Below are 15,627 nucleotides of genomic sequence, written 5' to 3'. Positions count from 1 at the left end.
CCCCAAATCTCCAGGAATTTCCCAACCCAGAGCTGGCAACCCTAATAGGGGTTCAGTAGAACATGGATTACATGACATGGGGTGAGCGTTCTTCCTTTTGCACCACATGGACACAAAATGCTCCTTTCCATGCACATGCTTCCAACCTAGAAACATCTACTCCGTCAACTGGCAAGCTATAGGAACAACTTACAGTTTTGCTTTTCTTAAAAACTCTCCATTTTATCCCACTCTTTCCCCAGGGAGCTCAGACCTCGTATACAGTTTCTCCCTTTTATCCTTACAACAACCCTTTGAGGTAGATCAAGAAAGCCGCTTTCTCAAAGCCACCCAGTGAATTTTATAAAGGGGAGAGCATTTGACCTTTACTCTTCCCAGTCCATCTCCCTGACAAGTACAGCGCACTAGCATTTACACATCCTGTAAAGATGGTTCACAAACAATGTAAGTTTCTTAAAAGATCTCTAAGCTTTGAATCAATATAACGGGGAGGGAGGGAAGAGAGAAAACTATAAACCGCAGCATACCCAAAATGCACAAAAAGGGAATAGATACTTTCTTCTGTTTGAAAAAAACAACAACCAAACCACTCTAATTTCCTTTCCACGCCGGTCCTGGGAATCTCTATCTGCTTTCTGGCTGCGGTTCTAGAGTTTGAATTTATCGCAGCCCCAGCTGGGGAAAATTGCATGACCAGAAACACCTGCAATTTCCCTTGTGCCTAATTAACTCTCTTCCCACCCCCTTACATTCTCTGTCTTCCCCTCTGCAGTTGCTGGCTTTTGAAAATAGGCATTCTTGAAATGCAAGAACTTAGAAGTCTAGCTTCTGGAAGATGCTCACCGCTGCGATGGGGAATACCAAATCCCATGCCAGAGTACTGGTCCTGTCTTATTGTCCCTCATCTCCGGAGGGCATTCATGTTAACCCGTTTCAATGTTCTCCCTTCTGCTATTCTGTATGGGAGATATAAGAAAATTCCATACTCTGCCAGGGTGTGTAAATGTGCCCTGGGGGAGATTGAAAGTATTGACCATATGCTCTTGTATTGCCCATTTTATTGTGAAATTTGTGCGGTCCTTTTAGATCCCTTTCTCTCAAATCATGTAGATCAAGCTGATGATAGTAAGATCAAATTGTCGTTATCCTCCCAAGATTCGGAGATTATTGAAGCTGTGGCTAAATTTTTTGATGAAATTGTTAAGAGGTGGAGGTTAAATGATGTTTAGAGGGTTGGTTTTATTTGATCGACTGCTTGATGGTATGCCAATAAAGGTACTGAAATTTGAAAATAGGCATTCTGGCATTGTTTCTGCTTTCCTTTAAAAAAAAAAAAAATCCAAACCATTAAAAAAAGAAATCCAAACCATGGGGTTTGGGGAGGGAAGGGTCTTCAATGCCATGGAGTCCAATTGCCAAAATGGCCATTTTCTCCAGGTGAACTGATCTCTACCGGCTGGAGATCAGTTGTAATAGCAGGAGATCTCCAGCTAGTACCTGGAGGTTGGCAACCCTAACAGTAAGGACTGTAGATAGTTCACATAAAAATGCAGCCTGAAGATGGAGTAGAAGCTTTCCTGGCAGGTAGAGTAGGTTAGGATAGGGAGGCCAGCATTAATAGAGAAATCGTTTGCGCTTGCGCATTCCTTGGCTGGCTCACTGGACAAAGATGCATGACGCACTTAGCCCTTAACTGAGAGGGGAACATGCTCTTTGCAGTGCTGAATCTGGTTCAAAGCCCTCAGGTTGTACCCTTATTCTTCCACATTCGCCGAGGTAGGAGAGAAGGTCACGTAACGCTTCAGCCTGTAGGGGATGTGCCACAGTGGAAGTGAAGTCCAACGGAAAATCAGCAGTGATGCAGAGCTCCGTGTTTATCGCAATGAACACACTCCTGCATGCGGGGGTGTGCATGTGTGGGTGAAAATGCATGGTCGCTTTAGCCTCCTTTATTCCCTGTTTCAGCCAAACGCATGCGTTCGATCCTGGCTGAATCCTGCTGAAACAGGAGGCTAAAGCAACCGAGCGTTTTTGCCCTGTGTCTCAATTCACTTTAGTGGAGAACACACCGAACTTCATGAGGGCATTATCACTAAGGCTGCCAACCTCCAGGTGGTTCCTGGAGATCTCCCACTATTGTAACAGATCTCCAGACAACCAAGATCAGCTCCCCTGGAAAAAGTGGCTGCTTGGGAAGGTGAACTTGATGGCATTATACCCTACTGAGATCTCTCCCCTCCCCAAACCCTGCCCTCTTTAGGCCCCACCCCCAAGATTTCTAGGTATTTCCCAACCAAGATCTGGCAACTCTAATTATTGCTGTCTCGCTATCCCCTTCCTGCTTCCGCTCGCCGACCATCAGCTGCTTGGTGGGCAATTGCCCACCACAACCGGGCAGTTGGGAACCCTAGGTTGTACCTTCCTGATGTACCTTTCCTGCCCAAACTCTGTCCTCCCTAGAGTTGGGAAGAAGAAGAAGAAGAAGAGTTGGTTTTTATATGCCGACTTTCTCTACCACTTAAGGAAGACACAAACCAGCTTACAATCTCCTTCCTTTCCCCTCCCCACAACAGACACCCTATGAGGTAGGTGAGGCTGAGAGAGCTCTAAGATTGCTGTGACTAGCCCAAAGTCACCCAGCTGGCTTCATGTGTAGGAGTGGGGAAATAAATCCAGGTCAACAGATTAGCGTCTGCTGCTCATGTGGAGGAGCGGGGAATCAAACCCGGTTCTCCAGCTTAGAGTCCGCTGCTCCAAACTGCTGCTTTCAACCACAACACCACACTGGCAACCCTAGAGCCTGCATATGTTCTGCGGGGCTCACTGGATCAGCCCTGACTCATACTTTTGCTTGTATTTGCCTTGTCTGCGAAGGTCAGTGTTTACTCCGAAACCACAACGAACTCACCCAAATAGTTTTGTTCCAGCAGTTGGGACTTGATGATGGACAGCGTCAAGGAAGATAGGACACTGCCCTTTCCGAGGTCATTCGCTCAGAACCAAGCAAGCCTGGAGTTCCCTTTAACAAGAGACCCTGCTGATGCGGTGATCTTCTCTTCATGAGGCTGGCTTGAGGATATTGATTACATGACAGAGCGCATCTCTCGTCCATAGGACAACCAGTGGGAAGGTGGAAAGTTTGACGCAAGGCGTTTTTGAACGCTGAACACATCAGTAAGGGCTGGGAACAAAACAACAAAGGATCTTTAATTTCTTTTGAAACATTATATATTTTATTATGGACAGGGGCCGTGGCTCAGTGGTAGAGCATCTTCTTAACATGCAGAAGGCCCCAGCTTCAATCTCTGGCCTCTCCAGTTAAAAGGACCAAGCAGTAGTTGATGTGAAAGACCCTGGAGACCCAGGAGAGCCACTGCCAGTCTGAGTAGGCAATATTGACCTTGATGGACCAATGGTCTGATCAGTATAAGGCAGCTACCTGTGACAGTTCCGTTCAGGTCAAGGGCCATGGCTCAGAGATAGAGGATCTTCTTGGCATGCAGAACATCCCAGCTTTAATCCCTGGAATCTCCAGTTAAAAAGGACAAGGAAGATGAAGAAGAAGAGGAAGAGAAAGAAGAGGAGGAGTTGGTTTTTATACCCTGATTTTCTCTTCCATTAACCAGAGTAGCTGGTCTAAAAGCAGCATGGGCCGGAGGTCTCTGTGGCAATGTACGGCCTCAAGAATGATTATGTAATTCCCAGTGGGAAGAACTCCCACACATGAATGCAACTCACACCTTCTTGGTGCAGCCAGCACCGCTTCACATGGCAGCTTGCAATCACCTTCCCTTCCGCTCCCCACAACAGATACCTTGTGAGGTAGGTGGGGCTGAGAGAGTTCAGAAAGAACTGTGACTAGCCCAAGGTCACCTAGTGGGCTTCGTGCGTTTGAGTGGGGAATCAAACCCTGTTCTCCAGATTATAGAGTCTACTGGTCCTCCTAACCACTACACCCTTCTGGTAGTGATGTGAAAGACCTTGACCTGAGACCCTGGAGAGCTGCCGCCAGTCTGAACAGACAGTACTGAGTTTGATAGACCAAGGGTCTGATTTGATACTAGGCAGCTTCATGTCTATGACTGGGGATCTGGATGATGATCAGTATTTTCTTAATGTGCATGGATAAATGTTCTTGTATCAGGCTAGCCTGATCTTGTCTGATCTCAGAAGCTAAGCCAGGGAAGCCTCAGTAAATACTTGGATGGGAGACCACTAGAGTTGCCAGGTCTGTGTTGGGAAATTCCTGGATATTTGGGGGGTGGAGCCTGAGGATGGCAGGGTTTGGGGAGGGCAGGGACCTCAATGGGGTATAGCACCATAGAGTTCACCTTCCAAAGCAGCCATTTTCTCCAGGTGATCTCTGTTCTCTGGAGATCAAGTGTAACAGCGAGAGATTTCTGTCACTTGTTTGCTCATTAGGTTTGGGAGAAGCCGTGGCTCAGGGGCAGAGCAGCTGCTCAGCATGCAGCATGCAGAAGGCCCCAGGTTCAATCCTTGGCATCTGCAGTACAAAGGGCCAGGCAGTTGGAGACGTGAAAGACCGCTGCCTAAGACCCCAGAGAACCGCTGCCAGTCTGAGTAGACAATACTGACCTTGATGGACTGATGGTAGTAAGCGATGGGGTGGGAAGGCAGCATGGAATCGCCTGATTTCGTCAGATTTTGGAAGCTAAGTAGGGTCGGTACTTAGAAGGGAGACCACCAAGGAAGGTTCTGCAGAGGAAGGCAATGGCAAACCACCTCTGATTCTCACTTTCCTTGAAAGCCCCTTGCTGGGGACGGACGCCACAAGAAGAAGAAGAGTTGGTTTTTATATGTCGACTTTCTCTACCACTTAACGGAGACTCAAACCAACTCACAATCAACTTCCCTTCCCCTCCCCACAACAGACTCCCTGTGAGGTAGGTGGGGCTGAGAGAGAATGACTTGCGTAAGGTCACCCAGGTGGCTTTGTGTGTAGGAGTGGGGAAACAAATCCAGTTCACCAGATTAGCCTCCGCTGCTCATGTGGAGGAGTGGGAAATCAAACCCGCTCCTCCAGAACAGAGTCCACCGCTCCAAACCACCGCTCTTAACCACTACACCACGCTGCTAATGGGACATCATTTTCCACCACCAAACACAGCTTCCATGTTCACCTCTGAGTGTCATTTTCTAGGGCAACATTAATAGAGAAAGGCTTTGGCCTCTGTACCCTGCTTGTAGGCCTTAAAGGATATCTGGTTGGCCACTTTGAGGAACAAGATGGCGGACTAGATGGACCCTTGGCCTGAAGAGCTGGGTTCTTCTTGTAGCCTTGCAAACAGCCTTGAACCAAAAGGAAAGGTGGGATATCAATGGTTTTAACAAATAAATCAATACATTGGGAACACTCTGGATAATCTGGGAGCATGCTGAGAATAATATGCTACCTTGTGGCTAGATGAGGGTAAAGTTCTCATTAATACTTGTGATGGCTGTCGGTTTTGATGCTTGGTCATTAGGCTTGATAGCTTTATTTGGGAGCCTGCAGGGTGCTTGAGGCTGATGCATTCTCCTGATGCGGTGGTGAACGTAGATGTCAGAAGTGTCCATCCTTTCCCTGAAGGTCTCTGAATCCTCCTCCTCCCCCGTCTCCAGGAGACGTCAGCCGTTCCATGCCTTCTTGTCCAAGGTTGACAAGGAGTCCCTTTAGAGCACTCAATTCTGCCTCCGAGGGGAGGGCGTCTTCACATGGAAGGCTTAAATAGGGATTCCTACATGACAACCACACCATGTATCATATTGCAGGGGGTCCGTAGCTACCAAAAGCTTTGGATCAGCGAGAGAGCAGAGGATGAAGGTAGGTGGATAACGAATTTGTGTCCTCTCTATTTCCAGTTGATCAAGTAGGCTGTTTCGAGGCATTTCAGGGGCTGCTTTTGTGCATTTTTTCAAAAGGCTTGGACAGAAATGTTAGCAACAACTGTTTGCGTACAGTAAACTCACAGATTAAACCATAAATAACGGTATAATGACATAGAAAAGAGCAAGGGTCCAGTAGCACCTCAAAGACTAACAAAATTTCTGGCAGGGTATGAGCTTTCGTGAGTCACAGCTCACTTCTCCAGAGTATAATGACATCTAAGGCTAGAAGAAATCCAGCGAAATCAATGGAAATCGCTTTTATTTCCAGTTATTCCCCAGTAAGCATATTTAAATGAATAGGACTGCGACTGAATAATGAAAGTATATGCCAGAGAGCAAGAAAAAAAGTTATGATTTCTTGAAATCTCAAGAAAATTTCCCTGCTTTCCATTATTTCTCTCTAAATCTGAACCCCAGCAAAATCTAAAGAATAAATCTACTCAGCAGATCTATGCTGGGTTTTTCAATCGAATTAAAGGTGGATTTCTTTTTAATAGTTCTCAATAGTGTTAAATAGATTCAATAGTGTTGAATCAAAATAAGTGGGAAAACAGGTGAAATATCGAGAATGAATGAATGAAGATTACAGTCAGAAACGATGAAAAGAAACTTCCCAGCTCTTCATGGTTTGGAAAGGCAATCTAACAGTACAACCCTGAACAGAGTGAAACCCCTCTAAGGCCACTGAAGACAACTGGCTTAGTAGGGTGTGACTCTGTTTAGGATTGCATTGTAAGCATTGCGTCAAGTGTATGCTTATCTCTGTGTAATGGCTTTCATTTCAAGGATGTGGGGGGTTGGCCATTTTTTAAAAGTCTTTACAAGGCAAGAGACATTCAGAGGTGGTTTGCCATTGCCTGCCTCTGTGTCGTGAGTGACCCTGGTCTTCCTTGGTGGTCTCCCACCTATCCAGGGGCAACCCAGCATAGCTTCCAAGATCTGACAGGAAACTCACTAATGTAACTCTATAAAGCTCCACACACGCTGACCTGGCCAAAGTTTGTTAATGTGTGAGTGTGTGTGTGTGTTAAGTACAGTCAAGTCGCTTCTGACCCGTGGCAACCCTATGAATCAATGTCCTCCGAAATGTCTTATCTTTGACAGCCTTGTTCAGATCTTGCAAATTGAAGGCTGTGGCTTCCTTTATAGAGACTCCCTTTTATTTTATTTTTATTTTTAGACTTATATCCCACTCTCTTTCCCAGCCAAGGCTGGGCTCCGAGTCGCTACCATCCATGAAAAACATTGTATAATAATCAACGGGGGGAAATATTACAAAAATATTCCCAACTCAATTTAAAACCAACATTCTCTGACATTTATCCAATTGGCGCCGATTCATCAGCACACAGGTCTGCAGCTAAGGTTGCCAGGTCCCTCTTTGCCTTTGGTGGGAGGTTTTGGGGATGGAGCCTGAGGAGGGCCAGGGAGGGGAGGGACTTCAATGCCATAGAGTCCAATGGCCAACGAGACCATTTTCTCCAGGGGAACTGATCTCTGTCGGCTGGAGATCAGGTGTAACAGCAGGAGATCTCCAGCTAGTACCTGGAGGTTGGCAATCCTATCTGCAGCCAGCCAGGGGAAGAACAGTCAGGATCCCCAGTGGACGAGCTGAGCCTAGGGTTGCCAACTGGCTGGAAAATTCCTGGAGATTTGGGGGTTGAGCCTGGGGAAGACAGGATTTGGGGCGGAAGGGGAAATCAGCAGGGTACAATTCCATTGTGTCCACCCTCCAAAGCAGCCATTTTCTCCAGGGGAACTGAACTTTGTTACCTGAAGACCAGTTGTAATTCCGGGAGATCTCCAGGTCTCACCTGGAGGTTGGCAACCTTAGTTGAGTCCCATGTAACTCTCTGATTACAGTGGAAGAGTAGAGCCCCATGTTTAAATCTCTGTTCCTGAAATAAATGGATCCTAAACATGCTTATTTTGAATAGATTGTATGCGTGATCTAGCCACGATGTATACTTTAATATAATTAGCTGCAAATTTATATATTAGGTATGTCAATTAAAAACAAATATTAATTGTGTGTGTTTTGACGGATTACTCCACCAATTAACTCATTTGCTGCATGAGTGAAGAGACTGTGACGAGGGAAAAGGCATCCGGAGAATTTTGTGAGGAATCGTATTAGAAGTCATTAAATTTTTATTTAACAATCTTACTGCTTCATTAATCAGGGACACCTTTTTAGCTGGCCAAAAGATTTCTGATTGGTCCGTCTAATTGAGTATTTAACAAAATGTTCCAGAAGCATCTACTTCCACCCAACCATTTTTATCCTGTCCTTCTTCCAAGGAGATCAGGGTAACAGACAGACTTCTCCCTTCCTCTCTTTTGCCCTCACTACAACCCTGTGAGGTAGGCTAGGGTATAAATATGATCCAATTGACAATATGTTTCAGGCATATTTGTGATATACATATCAAATCTGATTAAGGCACAATATTATTAATATTAATAATATTGGTATGAGTCATATAGCCAAAAGGGCCCCTATGTGGGTAAATTATATGGGTTGGATCCAGTCAGATTTTTTGTTTATTCTCAGTCAATTCACAGCCTTTCTGCAGTCCCTTATTCATGGAGGTTCTAGGGTTGCCAATGGGGTTGCCAGGTCTGGCTAGGGAAATACCTGGAGATTTTAGGGGTGGAGCCTGAGGATGGCGGCATTTGGGGAGGGGAGGGACTTCAATGGGGTATAATGCCACCTTCCAAAGCGGCCATTTTCTCCAGGGGAACTGATCCCTGTCACCTGGAGATCAGTTGTAATAGTCGGAGATCTCCAGCCACCACCTGGAGGTTGGCAACCCTAGTTGGGAGTGATCAGAGGACTGGTAGAGCAATCCTTGCTACAAAAATTGGGATGCTGCATGTCCCTCTCATAACGCTAGAACGCGGGCAGGGTCATCTGCTGAAGCTGGAGGGTGAGAAATTCAAAACAGATAAGAGGAAGTATTTCTTTACACAACGCATGGTTAAATTGTGGAACTCCCTGCCCCAGGATGTGGGGATGGCTGCCAACTTGGAAGGCTTTAAGAGGGGAGTGGACATGTTCATAGAGGAGGGCTATCCATGGCTACTAGTCAAAATGAATACTAGTCATGATGCATACGTATTCTCTCCTAGATCAGAGGAGCACTCCCATTGTATTAGGTGTTGTGGAACACAAGCAGGACAATTCTGCTGCAGTCGTCTTCTTTGTGGGCCTCCTGGAGGCCCCTGGTTGGCCGCTGTGTGAACAGACTGCTGGACTTGATGGGCCTTGGTCTGATCCAGCAGGGCCTCTTATGTTGTTAAGTTCCCCATTTTCTTCTGTGAAATGTCAGACGGTGTGTGTGATGTACTATATTCTTGGTACTGTCAATGGGAGCGGAAATCTGTTCAAGTTAACACTGGAAGTGCCAATAAGGGATGTGATGATCCATGCTAAGTCCTTCTGGCCGCTTTTCCCATTTCAGGGGCTCCACAGAGGGACGGCAACAGCCCTCGCCCTCTTGCTTTCTGCTTCTTTCATCTCTTACTCCTGGAGCGCTCCTCAGGTAAGAACATCTTGGGATGCCCAGTGGCTCAAGAGCCCAGCAGAAAATGAATTCCATGCGCATTGCAGGCCTTCAGAGTCCAAGCTGGAGAGCCAGCGTGGTGTCGTGGTTAAGAGCGGTGGTTTGGAGTGGTGGACTCTGATCTGGAGAACCGGGTTCGATTCCCCACTCCTCCACATGAGCGGCGGACTCCAATCTGGTGAACCAGGTTGGTTTCCCCACTCCTCCACATGAAGCCAGCTGGGTGACCTTGGACTAGTCACACTCTCTCAGCCCCACCTACCTCACAGGGTGTATGTTGTGGGGAGGGGAGGGGAAGGCGGCTGTAAGCCGGTTTAATTCTTCCTTAAGTGGTAGAGAAAGTCAGCATATAAAAACCAACTCTTCTTCTTCTATATCTACAATAAGTTATGTTCTCTCTCTCTCTCGTTTTGGTATGAAAAGGCTCACTTCCAAAGAAGAAACTGGACTCCGCAGGCTATGCTGTATTTAAAAGGTGCACGTAAGTCTTGCTAACAATTTCTCCTTGGAAGTTGTTCCAAGTGGGTTGCCAATTCTGGCCTGGGAAATTCATGGAGAGTTAGGGGCAGAGCCTGTGGAGGGGGCAGTTGGGAGGGATTTCACACAGAATCTATGATATACCATAGAATCTGCCATTTTTTCGAGGGAAACTAATGATTGTAGCTAGGGTTGCCAACATCCAGATGGTGGCTGGAGATCTCCCGCTATTACAACTGATATCCAGCCGATAGAGATCAGTTCCTCTAGAGAAAATGGCTGCTTGGGCAATTGGACTCTATAGCACTGAAGTCCCTCCCTTCTCCAAACCCCACCCTCCTCAGGCTCCACCCCCAAATTTTCCCAGCCCAGAGCTGGCAACCCTATCTGTAGGTTGAAGACGAGTTGCAATTCTGGGAGAACTCTAGGGCCCCAGCTGTAAGTTGGCAATCCTACAGTGGGCCTAGGGTAAGGTTGCCAACCTCCAGGTAGCACTACCAGTTTCCTAACACTGTAAAATATAACAGAATGTCTGTAAACTGTAAATGCTATCACTACAAGAGGAAAGGCCCAATTAGGCTTTCCAACCTCCAGGTGGAGCCTATATCTCGCTAGGGTTGCGAGATATAAAGAGTCCCCCTTTGCCACCGGCGGGAGGTTTTTGGGGTGGAGCCTGAGGAGGGTGGGGTTTGGGGAGGGGAGGGACTTTAATGCCATAGAGTCCAATTGCCAAAGCTGCCATTTTCTCCAGGTGAACTGATTTCTAGAGAGCCAAACACTGATGCAACCCTTCCTGCCCTCCCTCTCGTGATCTGCCTCAGTTCACAGAATCAGCATTGCTCTCAGATGACCATCTAGCCCAGGGGTCCTCAAACTACGGCCCGTGGGCCGGATCCGGCCCATCAGGGTCCTGAACCCGGCCCCTTTAAAAAATTGCAGCCACAAGGTAATGCTGGGAGGAAGTCCATTTAAATACTCGGGGTGTGGGGGGGAGAGAGACATTCTCTCTCTCGCACAGATTGTGCGCGCACACCCGCGCGTGAAGGAAAAACAAACGGCGCTGTGAGGCTTTTCACTGCCGATTAATATTATTGGGGGGGGGGCTAGTTTCTCCCGTTCTTCTGAGTGGGCGTGGCATTTCCTCAAGTCCACATAAAAAGGCGAGAAGGGGCGGAGCCCGACAAGCGGCCTCGCCGGCGACAGAAAGGGGCGGGGCCGTCTGAGGCCCGCGCGCGCCTAGTCTTTGGGCTGCGAGAAGATGGTGGTGGCGGCCACGGCCTTGGCGGCATTGGGCGCCCGAGCGTCCGTGTTGGCGGCGTCGCCGTTGCTCCGACGGGGCTGGGGGCTGAGGCGACGCCCCCGGGGCGGCCGCGAGGAGAAGCGGGAGGAGGAGGAGGAGGCTGGCGGGCCCGGGTGCTGCTGCCGCGCCTGCCCGCCGGGGCCCAGCTGGCTGGACAGCCTCGGCCGACGCCAGCAGCAGCAGCAGCCACCACCACTCTGACCTTTCTCGGGAGGGGAACCGCCGATGCCCGCCCAAAGCGACCGAGGTGCTGCGCTGCGTGAGTGGGGAAGGTGCGCATAACGTGTGGATGCGTGCACGGGGCCCTGCCTGCGTGTCTCTCTGTGTGCCCCTGTTGAGGGGCGGAGTTTGGAGATGGGCGGGGCGAGTGTTGGGCAGGGACCGAGGGGTGGGGGGGCAAGTGTGGAAGGGGCTGACGCATGTCTCGTGGAAGGGGCAGAGCTTTGAGCTGGGTGGGGCGAGTGTTGGGTAGGGACCGAGCCATGGAGGAGGGGGTGCACGTGTGGAAGCGGCTGACGCATGTCTTGTGGCGGTGTCTGCTGGGGTTTTTTTTCCCATGTGTAGCGACGGGGCGGGCTCTTCCTGGGTTGCGTTCACACATGCACTCTCAGTCCACTGTCGATGCATTTTGCAGCTGGGTTTTACTGTGTGAAACTGCAAAATCCACTTGCAAATGATTGTTAAAGTGCATTGAATGTGGATTAAAAGTGCGTTATTCAGTAAATGTGAAATTGCCCTCTGTGTGCATGTGACTGTGCATGGAGTAGGGGTCCCTGTGGGTGGGTGTGGGGGCGAGGTAGGTGTGGATTTGCTGCATTGTGCAGAGGGTTGGGCTATAGTCTGGCCCCCAACAGTGTTTGAGGGACAGTGAACTGGCCCCCTGTTTAAAAAGTTTGAGGACCCCTGATCTAGCCTCTGCTTAAAAAGCTCCAAAGAAGGAGAGCCCACCCCCTCCTAAGGAAGCCTGTTCCACCGAGGAACTGCTCTGTCCAAAAATTCTTCCTAATGTTTAACTGAAAACTCTACTGCTTAGCCGAAAACATGATGTGATACCCATTTTAGCTGCATGTCATTGCTTTTCAGAAGGTCGGCGCTTCATCTCAGAGGAGAGCCAGAGGAAGGATCTGTATGACAGGTTGCAGCTAGGTAAGGGGGTCTCGGAAGTAAATGGAGATGAGATTGTCCCTTCAGTGGCTCAGTGGAGCTTCCATTTTCAGAGGCAGTGTTCCTTTCTGTATACCAGTTACTGAGATGCAATGGCGGGGGCTTCTGTTTTCAGAAATTGACTGACCTCAGCATGCTAAATCAGTACGACGGTGTCCTCAAGACTGGATTGCTATAACACATTCTATGTGGGGCTGCCCTTGAAGACAACATGGAAGCCACAATTCATAGAATCATAGAATCATAGAGTTGGAAGGGACCACCAGGGTCATCTAGTCCAACCCCCTGCACAATGCAGGAAATTCTTTTCTTATGTTCTTATGATCTCCATTAGTAAAATTGGATGTGTTAATTTTGCATGATTATGCTGCTTTCTTACACAATTACACTGCTTCTATGAGAGAGCCAGCATGGTGTAGTCGTTAAGGTGTCAGATAGGACCTGGAAAACCCAGGTTTGAATCCCCACTAGCATCATGGAAACTTGCTGGATGACCTTGGGCTGATCACACACTCTCAGCCTCGAACCCTGGCAAGTATTTGGATGGGACTCCTCTAAGGAATACCGGGATTGTGACACGGAGGCAGGCAATGGCAAACCACCTCCCAACTTCTCTTGCCTTGAAAACCCTATAGGGTTGCCATAAGTCAGCTGACTTGACAGCAAACACACAAACACACACACACAGGCTGTGACATCGATCATAGCACCTAATGGCTGAAATGGAAATGGAACTCATAATGATGTAATGGGGTGATTTTTTCAATTTTTTTTTTTTTATTTCCAATTCCAGTTTCAGTGCAAAACGAACACCTGTATGCCAATGAGCATTTAGGTGTAACTTGATTATAACTTTTGGCAGTTAAAAGTTGGCAATCCAAATTGCAACAACTGGGCCTGTAGAATAAATGGCCACTGTATAGGCACAACGTTTTTCTGTATGATCTTCAAAAACATTGAGGCATTCGGATGGGGAGCTCTCCTCGTATCTAACTGAGTTTGCCAGGCAATCCTGTTTATGCTGAAGTTCGCAGTATATGAACATAAGAACATAAGAAAGGCCATGTTGGATCAGACCAAGGCCCATCAAGTCCAGCAGTCTGTTCACACAGTGGCCAACCAGCTGCCTCCAGGAAGCCCACAAACAAGACGACTGCAGCAGCACCATCCTGCCTGTGTTCCACAGCACCTAAGATAATAGGCATGCTCCTCTGATCCTGGAGAGAATAGGTACGCATCGTGACTAGTGTCCATTTTAACTAATAGCCATGAATACCCTTCTCCTCCATGAATATGTCCACTCCCCTCTTAAAGCCTTCCAAGTTGGCAGCCATCACCACATCCTGGGGCATGGAGTTCCACAATTTAACTAGGTGTTGTATGAAAAAAATACTTCCTTTTATCTGTTTTGAATCTGTCATCCTCCAGCTTCGGCAGATGACCCCACGTTCTGGTATTATGAGAGAGGGAGAAAAGCTTCTCCCTGTCCACTCTTTCCAAACCATGCATAATTTTATAGACCTCTATCATGTCACCCCTTAGCCGCCTTCTTTCCAAGCTAAACAGTCCTAAGAGTCTTAACAACTCCCCATAGGACAGTTGCTCTTGTCCCCTAATCATTTTGATTGCTCTTTTCTGCAATCACGGCTGGTTGTCTTTCTCTAGCATTTGCAACAAGAACAAAACGTTTGGATTATTTTTGTGTCCGCAGAAACCCGCAGCCAAAATACAAACCCGTTAACGCTTTCTGAAGCTGCAGCATTATTTCTCTCTTCTCTACGGAAAGCACAAGAGGAAGGTAAGAAGACCGTGATTGGCTTTACTCGTTCCTGGACATTTCATTGTAGATGCAAAAGAACTTGTTTTCATGGGGTTGGATTCCTTTGGAACTTCCCTGCAGATGGTGGATTAAACTGCGCTTTCACACATGCCAAATAATGCACTTTCAATCCACTTTGCAAATGGATTTTACTGTGGCCTTTTATGCACGGATTGTTGCCGTCACTGTCAAGCCCCAAGTACTTTGGGGCTTTATTTTCATTATGCAAATATTTTCTGACCTTTAGAAGTTGCCTTGCTCTCCCCTCGCATTTCCTGCGTTTTGATGCTGTTTTACCCCGAGTTTAATGTCTGCCTCGAAAGGTGGTCCTGTGCATACTTGTCAATTCAGAGTTTTCTCCCCATGGCCATTCACACTTCTCCCTCCCAATTGTCTCTCCTTCCCATCCAACTCCTTCCCTTGAAGCTGGAATACTATGGGGTTGCTTATTTGGTCAGTTTCACAGGGAGTGTGTCAGTTTCAGACCTCAGCCTGAACAAATAGGTTTTTTTGTTTGCGGCTTAGGGTTCTCAGGTCCCTCTTCGCCACCGGCGGGAGGTTTTTGGGGTGGAGCCTGAGGAGGGTGGGGTTTGAGGAGGGGAGGGACTTCAGTGCCATAGACTCCAATTGCCCAAGTGGCCATTTTCTCCAGGTGAACTGATCTCTATCAGCTGGAGATCAGTTGTAACAGCAGGAGATCTCCAGCCGCCACCTGGATATTGGCAACCCTATTGTGACTAGCCAAAATGCTGGAATGAGAAAAGGTGATAGCAGACATCATATTGGGGACCCCCTGATCTAGATTCACTGGAATCACTTTCCTTGGTTCTTTCTGCAGCTACCATGAATGCTACATCCTTTTGTCTGGGTTTTTTTTTTTTTCAGATGAAGAAGAGGCCAATGAGAATCCTGGATACGTCGGCGATGGCCTTTTAAACTGGTGAAAAGTTGCAGCATTAGATAGAAATGACCCCACGTTAGACGTACTCAGAACATATTTTCTTGTCTATCTAAGAGGAAACCTCAACTATTCCCATTCGTCTGTCGAGCTCTCCTGCCTCAGCTGCCTGCTGTATCTTCTTCACATGAATCATCTGGCAGTATGAACGCACTGTGTTAATTAATTGCTGTTGTTAGCTTCGAGACCTCTTTTGCATGCACTTAAGTACAGCGCCGAGCTTATGTCCTACATCACAAGTCTTTGTTTTCTCGTTGGCTTCGCAAACCTTTCGGAGTAAATGATGAAAAATCCTAACCATCGTGCATGCGCTGGGAGATAATAGGTTTCCGAAGCTTTGATCGTCGGTCTTTTATGCTTGGCTGTTTCACTCTGTCACCCCTCCAAAGACTTCGGGTGTTTGTTTGGGTTATGCGTGCCGTTTCTGACCGTCAGAGGTCGCCTTGCTCTCCCT

The 15,627-nt window shown here is 47.7% G+C and overlaps 1 protein-coding gene across 1 annotated transcript; it reads left to right on the top strand.

The window, feature by feature from the left end:
* The first annotated feature begins 5,818 nt into the window (after positions 1-5,818).
* On the top strand, positions 5,819-15,159 carry SPX (spexin hormone). Its single transcript, XM_056846612.1, has 6 exons — positions 5,819-5,824; positions 9,354-9,434; positions 9,879-9,936; positions 12,316-12,378; positions 14,108-14,194; positions 15,101-15,159. Exons 1-6 carry the CDS (start codon positions 5,819-5,821, stop codon positions 15,157-15,159), a joined length of 354 nt encoding a protein of 117 aa, XP_056702590.1.
* The last annotated feature ends 468 nt before the right edge of the window (positions 15,160-15,627 follow it).

This window comes from Euleptes europaea, chromosome 3 (genome assembly GCF_029931775.1).
Source record: "Euleptes europaea isolate rEulEur1 chromosome 3, rEulEur1.hap1, whole genome shotgun sequence".
NCBI classification, from domain to species: domain Eukaryota; kingdom Metazoa; phylum Chordata; class Lepidosauria; order Squamata; family Sphaerodactylidae; genus Euleptes; species Euleptes europaea.
Note: the sequence above shows the minus strand (reverse complement) of the source record. Positions and strands in the feature narration are given on the sequence as shown.

What these genes read in the sequence shown, in the direction of transcription:
- SPX (XM_056846612.1), top strand. An exon ending in ACTCCTGGAGCGCTCCTCAG is followed by an intron (nt 9,435 to 9,878) that starts GTAAGAACATCT and finishes TGGTATGAAAAG; the next exon opens with GCTCACTTCCAAAGAAGAAA. An exon ending in ACGGAAAGCACAAGAGGAAG is followed by an intron (nt 14,195 to 15,100) that starts GTAAGAAGACCG and finishes TTTTTTTTTCAG; the next exon opens with ATGAAGAAGAGGCCAATGAG.